Source organism: Crassostrea angulata, chromosome 2 (genome assembly GCF_025612915.1).
Source record: "Crassostrea angulata isolate pt1a10 chromosome 2, ASM2561291v2, whole genome shotgun sequence".
Taxonomy (NCBI): domain Eukaryota; kingdom Metazoa; phylum Mollusca; class Bivalvia; order Ostreida; family Ostreidae; genus Magallana; species Magallana angulata.
Window position 1 is genome coordinate 19,414,751 of NC_069112.1, and position 15,324 is coordinate 19,430,074.

Here is a 15,324-nt window from a genome sequence, read left to right on the forward strand (position 1 = left end):
ATATGGTTCATGGAAGCAAGGCAATCAATAACAATTACATGTACACTGTAATTACTCTCTCTCTCTCTCTCTGAGTCTATCTCTCTCATTCTCTCTCTCTCTCTCTCTCTCTCTCTCTCTCTCTCTCTGAGAGTCTATCTCTCTCTCATACTCTCAATCGTATAATGTTATAATTACATAACAAATTCAGACCCTTGATTCATAAACACTCTCTTCGTTAATAGATAAATAAGACATAAAGTTAACAGTTTGAATGAGATACAGATATCAAAACCACGTGTACAGTGTACATGTACATTGTACGCGTCGAGGAAATTCTGTATGGAAATGACTGAAAGCAGGCATGATTGACACAAACTCAATATTCTAGGAAAAACATACTATATTTTTTAACGTATGCTACGTAACAATATGTGTAAAAACTGACTATAATACACCTGCATACACATTTCATACTAAAACATGTCTTTCAAGTCACATTTCACAACGACCATTTATTATCGACATTTTTGTAACATGTGTACTAGACTTAATGCATTGTAGGCTTTTAAAAATGTAAGTAAGTATGTTCTTACCGACGAATGACTACTCCTTAGCACGTTTTAGATTGTTGACAAAATCGAGGATTGCTGTTCAGACTGTTTCATGCTGAACAAAATTTAACGAGATAAGGCTAATCACCCCAAACTTCGACTTCACATTAATAAACAATTGTTCTGCTACTTTAAATAATTTAAAAGCTTGCCAATATCAGAAACAAAAACTTTTACTTACTTTTTCCATTTAAACTCCTCTCTCGATTTTCACGAGTATGAAACTGGTCACGTTAAAATCCCGAGATATACGAAGTTTTGACTTTCTCGGGTTTTTTCATTCTTTCGTGAATATAAAAACCAGAAAGGTTCCGAATATGCTAATAAGGCTGTGAGGTGTGTTATATATCTCTCTCCACCATGATCGTTCATGTTGACCGTGGTTTGCTAAGATTGTCAAACCAATACCGGCCGTTTATGTAATATTTCCGGCAAATCGCTTCAACTTTAATTTATTTTGAGAAGTCATGATAATTAACTGACAGCACAATAATGAGCAGTTTTCATATTTTTATCAGACAAGTCGCGATCAGTGATTATTTAATTAATTCAACTTAACAATAACTTTTCTTAAACTTGCAAGATTAACAAAATTATGAATAATAAGCTAAGTACTGATCTTGATTTGACAGAAAAAATATTGTGTTCAATACAGATACAAACACTACACAGAAACTTTTCGTGGGTGTGTTTAGGGAGTATTGGACATTTATGACGCATTCGCCGGCGTAACGAGGAATCTTGACCCGGGTTGAAATTTGACCCGGATATCATTTTTCAACGTTGAAAAATTGATACCAAAAGTCGTGAAATTATACCTGGGGTCAGTTTTCAACAGCTTGAAAAATATTTTTCAAACTTCTAATGACATCGACACGTTGAAAACTGACCCTGTTGAAAATTGACTCCAACTTCAGAGTTTTGAACTGTCTTTGAACAAAAGTGTAACTTGCTCTTCACAGTTTAATTGTACATGTGTGTACTTAAAAGTTTCGGTTTCAAACCTTTAACTCTTTCATACTATCCCCTATATTTGCCGTCTTGGGTAATTTGACATTTCAAAGGTTGATTTTTCTGACTTCAATCATTTAATATTTCATTTGACTGAAAACGTGGTATGTAGCAACCTCTATTATTATACTTTCATGTTAAATACTGAAATCTGATTGGTTTAGACGCAGTTGATAATTTGTTCTATTACCCTCAGCGTTAGCAACACACTTGGCAACGTGTAACACAACGAATTGTTACATGCGCGTAAATTATGCGCGTACAGTTCGCCGTGGAATTCACGTCATTTCTATACAAAAGCAGTAAACATTTCTCTAAAATTAAGACATTCAGTATAATAAAATAAATAGTGCCTATCTGGGAGGATAACAGTTGAAATTGACACCCCTCGAAAACCATTGTCAACCTCCGCTTCGCGTCAGTTGACAATGATTCTCTCGGGGTGTCAATTTCAACTGTTACCCTCCAAAACAGGCACTATTTATATAATGATACACCGTCCACTTAAACGACATAATGTTGCATTAGTGGACAGAATGTTGACCACTTATGATTTAATTTTATCAAACCCGGGTCAATTTTCAACCCGGGTTAATATTTTTTGTTACACCGACATAATCACCATTGTTGAAGTAGTTGTAATTCAACCAACATTAATTCATATTCTTTGTTGTTCTAATGTATAATTAACAAACCAACATATTCAACTTAACAACAAATTTGTGATTCAATTGTGCTACAGACCATAATAGCACATAGTCTTGTGTTGTCTATGGTTAAATTTTAAAATTCTTCAGAAATATTTTTTTTTACAAGCTAACCACTTTGAGTTAAATATACCCGGTAATCATTTTTGGTACAAGTTAACTATATCTGGTCAATCACTCACTTCCTGTCAGCCTTACTGACCAGTCCGGTCTCACTTTGTCAATCGTCTTCAATCTTGTTAGATGCGTGCCTCAAACCACTAAGTAAGTCTTTTTTATTGAAGTAATTGCTCAAATTTTTTAGTATTAAATTGTATTTTTGAAGTATAGTTACAGATGGAAAATTATCTTACAGATAAAACATTCTTAAAAGTATGGCACACCATTATGGTCGTAAAAGTAATTTACAGTTTAAAGTTATAAAGTAAGATTCTATATTTTCCTATTTAGTAATTTGTTATTTCTATTTGTTGTAGTTTTTTACCAATATTATTCATGACGGCAACGTTTCCAAACAAAATAAAATATGAAACCCGTGTGACTTTTGTTTGCGTTGTGCAAGGTTAGCTATCTGCCTGCACCAGGCAGAATAAGTCTTATGAATTGGTCCTCTTTTTATGTAAATAAAATCCCGCTAAAAGTTTATCAATAATTTTTTAATATCGTAAAATTGCTTTTCTTCGAACTTCTTCAACTAAAAATAGTTAGCACAACTCCTTTTTTGATTAATGATAATCAATTTGGATCTTCAAGTAAACAGACGAAGTCATAAATTGTATTTATTTTGTCTGTATACGACTATTTCAGTTCAAGTAAAAAGACAAAATATCAGGGGCAATGTCAGAATGGTGTATTTTACAATAAAGGACTATATACATGTATATGATCAAATAACTGCCCCCCCCCCCAATTTTAACCAATTCTTATGCAGTATCGTATGAAAATCAAATCTTTATCCAACGTTATACAGAGGTTGTCTAACATATCAGACTCAACATTAGTCACCATTGTCCATGACCTCTCCATCTATGACGTCACTTAAGTATTTTTTTTCCAAATGTAAATATCGTCATTTTTCCTTGATACTTTGCTTTTGTAAGTATATAGCTCAGGTATACTCAAGTACGATTTAAAATTTCTAATATATATAGATATATATATATATATATATATATATATATATATATATATATATATATATATAATTTTATATTAAATTATATCATATCATATCATTAAAGGTTGCAAATCCATCCACTAATGCAATTGAAAATGTGTGCAAATGTGTATCATTAGTGGTCAAGGTAGTCCTTATTTCTCATTTTTTTCCATATCATTAGAGGTTACGGTTTTTGACCGCTAATGATATAAATCTAAAATTATATCATTAGCGGACGGTTAGGTTGTTCGTTAATGATAAAATTATATCATTAGTGGTCAACATCCTGACCACTAATGCAACATTATATCATTAGTGGACGTTGTTTCATTAGAGGTTGCTACAAAGCTCTATTATTCAAGAGTCCCAGCAAACTGTAATTAAGGTTTCCCAATCCTCAGTCTTGAGGTATTTTTTTATCCTAAATTTTGTTTCAAACATTCCCTCTTTATAGAACTTTGTTTAAGGTATCCGATCCATATTAGGACCAAATTTTTCCAACCTTGAATATCCATCATGTATTCAATACTTTGATATCTATTTAAAGCATTTAAAAAAGATTTACCGAGAAATTGTTTTTAAAATATTATTAACTGAGCAGTAATTAATTAATGAAGATTGCATTAAGGTCTATGGAGACAAGCATATTTTTTAAGATATAAAAAGTAATTACTAGAAATGTCAAAAAATGCTTAGGTGGAAAGATGTATTTTATCATTTGGAATACTAAAACTATTGAAAATAAATTTTATACCGTGTACATTTTTTTAGAATTAGTTTTTATAAAATAAAAGCAAAGGGGGACAACTCTTCAAAAAAGGAAAAGGTCATTAATTAGGACAAATTCCACACTTACATATTGATACTTAAATAGGAAAATTATGTCCAAGTATTCTGAGTATTAAGCCCATACATACCTGCTATGCACCCAGATTCATTGAATCTGAGGCTATTATGGATCGGATACCTTAATAGGTAGCAGGACCTTATATTATAGCCCAAGCAAAGGTCTTAATATTCTTAATAGAAAGCGAACATTTTAAACATTTCCCCTTTTTAGAACTTTGTTTATAAGTTAGTAGGACCTTATATTATAGCCCAAGAAAAGACCCGCCTTAATATTCTAAATAGCAGAAGAAAAGTAATATAAACATTCCCTTTTACAGAACTTTATTTATTAGGTAGTAGGACCTTATATTATAGCCCAAGAAAAGGTCTCCCCAAATAACCTTAGTAGAAAACGAAAAGTTTTATTCACCCCCCCCCCCCCTTATAGAACTTTGTTTTTTGGGAGGAATTCCATCCTCCAGCCGATCGTATGTACATTCCAGTTCCCTATTTACACGAGCCCCTTACTAGAGAAATACCATGTAAATCACGCCCGGATTCCCGCTGCGTCTCACCATCCATATCAGAATACGACATTTTTGACATCTTCATATTATATCAGTATATTTGATGATGATACATGTGATGATTTTTTTGAAATATTATAATAAACCAACACCAGCTATGATGTTTCTTAAAGTTGTGTAATGTATATTAACATTTATATAGTCAGCAACCTAGGATGTTTATAATTGTGTGTTTTTTAAGGATCATTGTCATCTTTTTACCTTATGCCAAAATAAAACACAATGAAAACGAATTATATTGGACCGCATCTTTTTGAAATATTGCAAGTTTTAGAGACGAGTGAGTTTTAGACGCGTTGTCTTTGATATTATTAAAACTCTTTCACCGAGAGCTACAGACTTGTAGGTAGTCAGATCAAAGCTACACAAACGGTTTATTGCCAATCAAAGCAACCACATGATAGTGTTAAACACGCCTCTCAGGTCATGTTCCTATGATGGAACCATTGAGCCATACAAACTAAAACTGATTGGTTGTTTCATCACAACACAGATAGAGACACAGGAAAACTTAAATGTTGAGAAAAAGAATGCACAACTCTTATCATTAAACAAGAAAGTTCGTTCTATACGCGGCTATGTTAAGGCTGTCCGAAGCTAAATATATATCGAAAAATGATACTATTTTAATTATCGAAAAATGCTCAATCGACAAAATATATTTGATGTATTTTTGTGACGTCATATATTTTTCTTAAGCACGTGACGGGTGTATTCTAACACGGTAAATAATCTATAAAAATCGCATCGGCACAAGTGAATAATGACATTAAATCAAAAATATTTTTATGAGAAATCCTTCGATAAGTAATGTATTTTGCATTTCTTGCTGGGGGTTCATATAAATATTTCGTTTATTTGAAATATTGTCAAAACATTTCGCACCGCCATCGAAATTAGGCATATTTTTACCTTTTAGGCTCGATTTACACACAATCGGGTCAATCGGTAGGTTTCCCCCAGCAAGATTCACAGTGGTACTTATTTTCTCTCCCGATTTCACGTAAAATATACTAAGATTGTTTTTATCTTTCATTTGTGGCAAGCCGTTTTTTATATGCACATACATATCACCATTCATTAGATTACACGTAGCAGGGGGAGTCTCAAAACCATTAGTTTATGAATAGTTATTTACCTATTACGAAGCTTTAAAACTGTTGATTTTTTTATACTCCATATCGGTGATATTGAATTTAGTATCACTAGTATTTACAACAGTGTCTATGTAAAGGAATGAAGCGGTTTTATTATGCACAATGAAAATCACTTATTACGTTACGATACATTCCCTAAGAACGATCGAAAGGAATGCAGATCGTGACGTCAAAGTTAACTATGACGTCATATCTTATGAAGTACAGACAAGTGAATTTCTACATAGCGCTGTGAAATTAATCGGGCAGCCTTAACATAGCCGCGTATATTACATACTAGCCCCAGTGCATCCGAAGTTTGTGAGTCTTCATGACTTTGCCATAATGTACAACTGTTACAGAACAATTTTGCTATTATGAATTTACATGTTCATCTTAAACTTTATTTCATATAAAAACATTTTTTACAGATATGTTTACGATTCCGTCGTATTTATCACATACGTTATATAACAGTTTACAATTTGTTCTAATATGTTTATCTTTTTATCATTATAGGAGTATGATGCAGATAAGTACCAAGTGGAAGCAAGTGATTGTGGCCTTTGTAATTGTGAGTATCATCATTGGCTTACTCAGTTCGTATCGGCTCCAAACGGATGTTTCTGTTATGAGAGAACCAAAACAAGGAGAATGCAGAAAAACTTCATCATTGGAGAACATCACTTGCCGTTTAGATCCCATCGTAGTCAGACCTGAAAGCATTACCCTAAAGATGCCACCGGAGCTTGAAGAAGTGGTTCCACTATGGCCAAATACAAGAGCAGATAAATGTATTGGAAATATCAAAGCAAAACCAATGAGAAAACTTTCATCAAACAAATACCACAATCTTTCCAAATGTGTTGAAAGAAACAAAGTAATGCGAGCTATAAGAGACAACTCTTTGAAAACGCTGGATCGCTCAATAACCCATGCATATTTTAAAGACCTGAAAAAGAAACAGGGGGTTACCATCATCGAAATTGGAGGTTACCTGGGTGTGTTGCTACCAAAGCTGGTGGAAACAACTGGAACGAAACAGTATGTCGCTCTAGAGCCCGTTCCTAGCTTCTATCAACAGTTATCCAAAAGGATCGAAGACCTCTCACTCCAATCAAGAGTTGCTACCTACAATTTCGGTCTAGCTAAATCTAAGAAGGAACTCCAAATAAGTCTACGCAAAGACGCAACTTCTCTGCTGAAAGACGACAAAAGAGAAGGGGTTCAAACGGAAACTATCAAAATATTCAATGTGGTAGACTTCTTCATACAGATTGGTTTAGGGTGTAATTCATTGAACCTACTGACTATTAATTGTGAAGGATGCGAATTTGACGTCATAGAAATACTGACGTCAACATCGCTGATTGATAACATTGACTTCGTACAGTTTCAGCCCCATTTAATTGTGTTCGATGACGATCAAAAATATGTCTGTATGTACTGTCATATAAGGGAACTCCTTGCCAGGACACACGAAATAGCTTACGAGTATCCGCACATCTGGGAAACATGGAAGAGAAAAGGACTTTTATAAATATGTGCGGTTATTGTACATTTTTTTTATTTTAAATTTATATATGTAATTAGCATATACAATTAAACCGCATAAAGTATATTTGCATTGCATTTTATTTACAAATGTGAAGTAAATCATATAGATTAAAGTCTGTCCCAAGTTATTGCTTCCATCGCTTTTTGATGATTTTTAATAAAATTACACATACTTGTGAAAGAAATACAGTTGAAATCGTTATAAGAGAATATATCCAAGATATCTTCATTGAACAATTATCCCTTTCCACTCGGAAAAATTCACAGGAACGAAAACAGATTCCTTACGGAGATTTAGAATGGGGAATGTTTACATCTTTTCTCCATTCGGAATACACTCGGAATACATCGCGCAATTTTTTAACGTTATCATCCGGGCTTATTAATGTCTGTTGCAATGCAAAATCTCCGTAGACTTTCAATTTCGGGATGTGTATTGAGACCTGAAGCGGTAGAGGGGGCGTTTCAAAACAGATAATCTGGACATTTTTTATATTAGTGGATGAACTTAGTTTGAGCACAAAGGTATTTACTATTATTGAAATATCAAGCAAAAAGTGGTGGAAGCAAAAACTCGGGACAGAGTTTAAGATAATCCTTTTTTCGGTTTAAAAATTGGGGGGGGGGGGGATACATTTCTGAAAGGGTGAACAACCTGATATACTGTGGAATGATTTAAATTCGTGGGAGCCAATTTTCGTGGATTGTGGGTTTTGGGCTTATTCGTGGGAATGTAATTTCATGGACGCACCGGTTTTCGGTTTCAGTTTCAAAGATAACTCTCTCTAAATTTGTTTTCGTTGAGGATGTAAATTTGTGGAGGAGGGCTACTCACAAAAACCACGAAATATAAGCCACCACGAATTCTAATGATTCCACAGTAGGCCGTCTTAGTAACAAGAAAATTGAGAGTTTAGTGTATTGCATCGTGTTTTGTCTACAGCCGGAAAGAGACCACAGTAATTTAATGCAAATATTTGTGTGGTGTTTGGCCCCGATTCACAGGAAATAGATATTGTAGGATGTGAAATGAGACTGAACTACCCTGGAAAGGCCCAACCTCCTATGGCCCCTTGAAAGTTGTTATAGGAATTTTTGCTGCGTACTAGCTTTGCTGGAATATCGAAATTTAAAACATAAGTGGTTATTTTATTACTTATGGGCGTCGATAATATGTTATGAACAAATAAAAATAAGTATATTTAGTTCTAATAACAAATGTTCAAATTATGTACTTTTTTAATATGTATATTTTTATTCAATAAATTACATAGCAAGTAAGGCATTTCATCATTCATTTATTCCTCATTTCCTCTTTCCAGAGATTTTAAGCACATACACAACAAAAATATATTAGTAATATAACATCATACAATATATTAAAGTTAATCTATATACAAGTATTAATATTTATCTCATACGTGTGGTGTATATTACCCGTGTGATAAACCTTTGCTATATCACACGGGTGATGCTATATCAAATACTTCCGGTCGGAACTACTTTTGACACAGCCCCTCGCTTCAACGCTTCAGTGACATATTTTCAAAGATTTGCTAGTACTTTCAACATAACTATATCTACTACAAAAATTAATATAAAATTGATTTTGTTGAAGATTTAAATTACAAATACAGGAAAACACATAACTGCGTAGCACAGGCGTCGGAACCGGGGGCTATTTTTTGCAAAGTTATTCATAACCGTAACCACAAGACCCTTTTTTCTTGTTTGTCAAGATTTTTGATAAATTTAGCCCACTTCCAACTTTCAATTTGAAGTTTATAAAACTACAAATTACGTTAACTATCAAGGAGTTCATCCTGACAACGCGATGAAAACAGAGCGTTCTGGCGATCTGGTAGTGTTTATATACAAGAACTTACCGAAATAATGTTTCATGAGACTTTTATTCCACCACCAGTAAGCATCCTTATTCACTATTTTCAATTTTGAATCATAAGGCTAGCCTAGTGTTTGTTTTATTAAACATCATGCATCAACAACTGTTCCTTGTTCGAGTCAATTCAAACTAACGTGCATTCGCAACATTGTGTATGTCAACAAACTTGATAATTCAAGTATTCTGATCGGTATTTCCATTTAATCAAGTGAATAAGCTCCAAGACAAATTATTTAGAGCTACAAAATCATTTCAAGGTTTATTTCAGTGATACTTTACATTAAAACAGTTAGATTTATCTCAGAAATGACGTACTAAATTGTATTGCGCAAGGTCACAATAACCGGATAACACAACGTTGCATCATCGTTTTTAATCTTTGAAAAAAATCAATTTGGGTCATATAAGGGACTGTCTCAAAAGCTTCATAATATAAATCAAACTGTATGAGATAAATAGAACATCTATAATTTTGTAATTTTATATTTGCTTTATCCAACTCGTTGAAAAGGTTATATTCGCTCGGCAAGCCTCGCGAATATATACACCATTTCAACTCGTTGGATAAAGCAAATATAAAATCACACAATATAGATATCCTCTATATATCTACACACAGTATGTAAATAAATAAGAAAATAAGTAATTAGATATTAAATAGATAAATATCTGAGATTTGTTCGAGTTGCTGACCTTGTCAGCGGACGACTCCTGATATACATATACATTATGTAATCACTCAATTATTAATCATCGAAATGAAAACATGGCTTTATTGTGTTGATCGTGTTCTCGATTTAAAAATACAGACCACTTACTGTTTTCCTGTATACACATTACTAGTACATGTAAGTAAGTAAGTAAGTAAGTAAGTAAGTAAAGTAAGTAATTGTTTATTTAAGTGTCACAAGCCAATATTACAAGTAAAATTTCATATAGTTACAATACATAAAATATTGGCACCCTGCCTTTAAAGGAGCATGGTCACGATTTTGATTAAATTCAATTTTTATGTTTTTGTTATTTACAATGCTTCAGAAATGCATTTCTAATAATCAAAAAAAAAATTTGAGAGTCATTCGTAGAGGTATAAGCAAGATACAGAGATCACAATTCTTTGTCATGTAAACAAGGCTCGTGCCCTGTTTTTGTTTGCATAGGTTCAATATACCAGTAAAAAATCTTTTTCCAGCCTATTTGTCTATCTTTTTATTTGTTTTATGGACAGATACACAGTTCCTAATGTTTAACACATTCGTTTTAGGTTTAAAGCTGAAATTTTGACTTCAACGTTCAAAATGTAAACAAACGCTTTGTTTACATAGCGAAGAATTTCAAACTATAGCTCAACAAATGACACTCAAATTTCGGTTGCCTATTAAAAATGCCTTTCTGAAGCATTGTAAATATTAAATTCGGAAAAATAATTTTGACCAAAATCGTGACCATGTCCTTTAAAGACATATGAGACACTTATATATTCGGCCGAAGCTGATCAAAATAAACGATAAAAGACGTAATGTTTAAAAAAAAAAGACATTGAAGGCATACGCTATTCAAATCTAACATTAATTGTAATAGATTGTACAAAATTTAAAATATGCATAACGTCAAACGGTTTGACGCTATTCTTATTGCTATACATGCAAAGTGAAAACGCTTTATAACTTATTTATAGTAGGTAATGATTAACAACCTTTTCGACGCAGATTAAAATCGAGTACTAAAAATTTGAAATCAACAAAATGATATGATTAGTTTGAAGCAATAAAATGTTTTATTACGGTTTTATAAAACAAGATATAAAACTAATCATTTGGTAGGGGTACACTGTTAAGTTGTTAGCTTCCAATTCCCTATATTTTCGTTCTGCCCCCTCCCCCCCCCCCTCCCTACACACACACACACACACTTTGTAAAGCGATCAAAATATATGAGAGCACATATGTACATTTTTTTCATCAACCACTTACTAGTTATTGTATTTAAAAAGATATATAATAATAATTGTTTTTTATTTAAAATAATCCTACATGTATAGATGTGAAAAAGAAAATTGTACCTCAATGTGCTCAATTCCTCAAATTAAAAACATTCAAAAATTTAACTTGTCTTCTCCATCATAAATAAATGACTGTTATTTACCTCGCGTACAAACCAGGATAATCTTCCGCTGTGATATTTTCTTAGGAATAGCAATAATTACTTTATCCCCGCAACAGAAATGTGTCAGAACTATGGAAACCGTTTTAAAGATGTAGTTTTTATTTACTCGTGTCTGAAAAACTATCAAAATTGATTTAGATTTCACATTATTTATTGTATAAAGAGGGGGCCCCAGAGAGTAGGTATATACAGAATATCATTCTTTTATTTTGTTTGTACAAGTATTTAACATTTTCTAATTCATATAGAATTTCTAATGTTCAACCAAAATTTCAGCGTCAATCGTAGAATTATAAGCAAGATACAGAGCTCACAGTTCGCCTAGGTTTGAGTCATATTTTGTTCACATGAGTTTATTACATTCAGCCTAAGATTTTTAACTTGCTATTTCATATTCAGCATTTAAAATGGAAAAAAATGGCATTAGATTTTCAATTTTTTTATTCACTCAAGACTAGTTCACTGGTATTTGAGGTTCAAAATCAGTTTATACAAATGTACACAAACACAGTCAAGGATCACATACATGTACAGTAGGAGTAATACTGACGAAAAAAGGTTAAGTAATTTACAATACAATAAGTTGTTAAAGTTGGTTTCTGGAAGAACATACTTTGAAAATTTTCTTTAAAAATATTGACAAATTTTTTACTTTTTTAAAGTACATAGAATTTACATAGAATTGTGAGAAAATCTCTGTATCTTGCTTATAATCCGAAGCTTAACACTCAAATATGGTTAGTAATAGAAATTGTAAACAATTAAACACAAGAAACATGCACTATAACAAATAAAGAACACAAATTTTTTTTTCGAAATGAATCATATATATACATGTATATATACCTACATATTTCCGTCAGCGGTATCAAACTCTATTTAAACTTAAAAGACTCGAGAAAATGCCGAGCATCTTAACAAAACCTATTGCATTAATCTACCATTACGCAAAATATAATGCCGAATTACCGATAGAATGAATTGTATTCCAGTACTTTTTTGATACATCAGATTTTGCTTATTTTGCGCAGGTAAACAGTTAACTGTTTGATTTACCGAAGTCTCTGCTTGATTTGATATGTAAAAATCATGAAATACAGATGATTGTTCCCAGGTTACAAAGCATAAATAATGAAAACGAAACGAAAAACAGAACAAGCTAACACCAACGTCATGTGTGAAAACTGTCTATTTAGCCTCAATTTACTTCACAAAATCGTTACCAATATATTTTGCATGTTTCAAAAATTTCCATTCATACGCGAACTGTTGCACAACAAGCAAATTCATCATAGTCAGATCGACCCCTTTTCGTATAATGTCATGGCTGCTTTAAACAAAGAACCTCGTATACGAGTCTTGGTAAAATGGGTATGCAAATCCGGGCCGTGGCAAAATAAAAGCTGGGGCAGATAGGCAATCGTCAATTCAAAATACGCATTATTTTGCAGCAATATCTACAGCGAATACAAATATATTGATCCATCAAATATCCAGAAATTTTAATAAGATTGGCAGATTAATAACTGCTAATCTTTTGTTTTGCCGAGGCCAAGTCTTGCCTACCCATTTTACCGGATGCCGAACCCTATTAAACTGATTGAAACACGCATTTCCTTTATTAATATTTTCGTAATAACTCAGATTTGAAACAAAATTATTCCTTAATTGTCGCAATTTATATTTTCCTTCCCATAAGGATTGTTTATGCTAAACTACGTTGAATTGGACTCAGTTGTTCTTGAGAAGAAGATTTTTAAAAATGCACCCCACTTTTTCTACAGTTTCAAGGTTTTCTCCGCTTTGAATACAGATCGGACTTTCATTTCTGCAATTTATAGTGCCCCTCCCATAAGGATGCTTTGTGCCAAATTTGGTTGAAATTGGATAAGCGGTTTTAAAGAAGAAGTTCAAAATGTAAAAAGTTTATAGACGGACAAACAGACGGACAGACAGACGGACAAACTGACGGCCGGACAGACGGACGACGGACAAAATGTGATCAGAATAGTTCACTTGAGCTTTCAGCTCAGGTGAGCCAAAAATACCACCATGATTATTTCATGCAGTCAGTAATTTTTTAGGTTAGAGCAATCAGTAAACTTTGCTCAATCGGGTAGCTATTCGCCCTGTTTCTATAGCGCTGTGAATTACATTCGACTTGCTTAAAATATAGAAGAAAATACAGAGTGAATGTAAATATATGTTATTTCCATAAAATATAACAAACCTGTATAATCCAAATGACCCAATGTGGCGGAAATAAGTCCTACCTTTTCTTGACTGTTTATCCATGTATCTGCAAGGCCAAACGATTATATCAGACATTAAATATAGGGCAACAATCGAAGGCATAGATAAACAGAGATTAAAATCGTTTTAAGGCTTGTGGTATGCTGGATTTTAAACGATATTTTCTCAAGTTTTGATTAAACAAAAGATACTGATGCACTTACAATTCAATCACAATGAATATTTACATCAATCAGTCCTAATATGTATAATAATCATGCGCTTTATATTGAACATCGGTAGGGAATTGGTATTTGAAAAAAAAAGTAAATTAAACGAGGCCGGATCTATTTTTTTCTGCCCTAGATTTTTGAATGAAAATTTTGACAAGAATTTCTACTGATATAATTATTTTTTTAAGATAAAAAAAAAGACATTTACAACACCGTTTGTTTAAGGGGCCATCTCAAAGTTTGTTAATTTTTAACATAGGATCCTATGGGATTTTGCTTTAAATGTACCAATTTGGCACATTTTTTAAAATTCTGTCCGAGGGATTTTTTTTGTTCTACATATTAAAGTTATTGCTAAACGGCATCAAATGGTGAAATAAAAAAAACTTTTACCTCCTGGTTTGTTCCAGAGGTCTTATCAAAGTTATTTTTTGTATGCCCAATTTCCCAGTTCGTCAGTTTTACTATTTTTTATTCGACAAAGACGGAAATGGTGATCTTTATTGCATTATTAAAAGATTCAGATATATTTAAGTAATAAATAATTATATAACATCACATATTAAGGGTCATTAATATAAAATACATGGCTAATGTCTTGAATAAATGAATTAAGCGGTATTTAGTCGGGTTAAGAAAACGTGACAGAGGGCTAGGCTTGCTGAACCCTCTTCACGTTTTCGACCCGAGCCCAAATATAGCTTATACTTCGAGACATTTATGTTTATTCCACATATAATATCAATTTTACGCATCAAACGAGCTATTTTCAACAAATTTCGCTGAATATCTGCAGTTGAAACTATCACGCCATGGCGTCAACAAAGCAAAAAGATGACGTCACAATACAAATGAAACGCTGCGCGAAATCGTGCGTATTCGTTCTGTACTCGGCCTCGTTAAATTCTATTGAGATTTGCTATTGATTTTTTCTCATTTTATTTTTTGCTCATTAGGAAACATTAGCTGTCTAGAACTATTAATTTTTGCTATGTTCTATATTATCCATTTATGAAAATAAATTTACAAAGACAGTCGTGTTTTTTAAGGTCAAAATTAGGATAAACACACTCTAGAAGACAAGAATTGACAGAGCAATTGTTGACAGTCCTTCGATGAATATATTTAAAAGTCAATATTTAAGGACGGCGGACCCAACTCATTTCTACAATAGATCTTTTATTTAAATCTTTATATAATGTTAACCAGTTA

General features: G+C 32.7%; 1 protein-coding gene across 2 annotated transcripts; it reads left to right on the plus strand.

Annotated features, from left to right (window-relative positions):
- Nucleotides 1–2,448: 2,448 nt before the first annotated feature.
- On the plus strand, nucleotides 2,449–8,790 carry LOC128170757 (uncharacterized). 2 transcript variants are annotated; one of them, XM_052836531.1, is made up of 3 exons: nucleotides 2,449–2,575; nucleotides 6,541–7,691; nucleotides 8,170–8,790. In XM_052836531.1, exon 2 carries the CDS (start codon nucleotides 6,545–6,547, stop codon nucleotides 7,559–7,561), a length of 1,017 nt encoding a protein of 338 aa, XP_052692491.1. In that variant the 5' UTR covers nucleotides 2,449–2,575; nucleotides 6,541–6,544; the 3' UTR covers nucleotides 7,562–7,691; nucleotides 8,170–8,790. The 2 variants fall into 2 exon arrangements, with proteins under 2 accessions (XP_052692491.1, XP_052692490.1); XM_052836530.1 differs by lacking the exon at nucleotides 2,449–2,575 and having other exon boundaries at nucleotides 6,432–7,691.
- Nucleotides 8,791–15,324: the final 6,534 nt, after the last annotated feature.

What these genes read in the sequence shown, in the direction of transcription:
- LOC128170757 (XM_052836530.1), top strand. Translation starts at nt 6,455, where the DNA reads ATGTTTACGATTCCGTCGTATTTATCACATACGTTATATAACAGTTTA.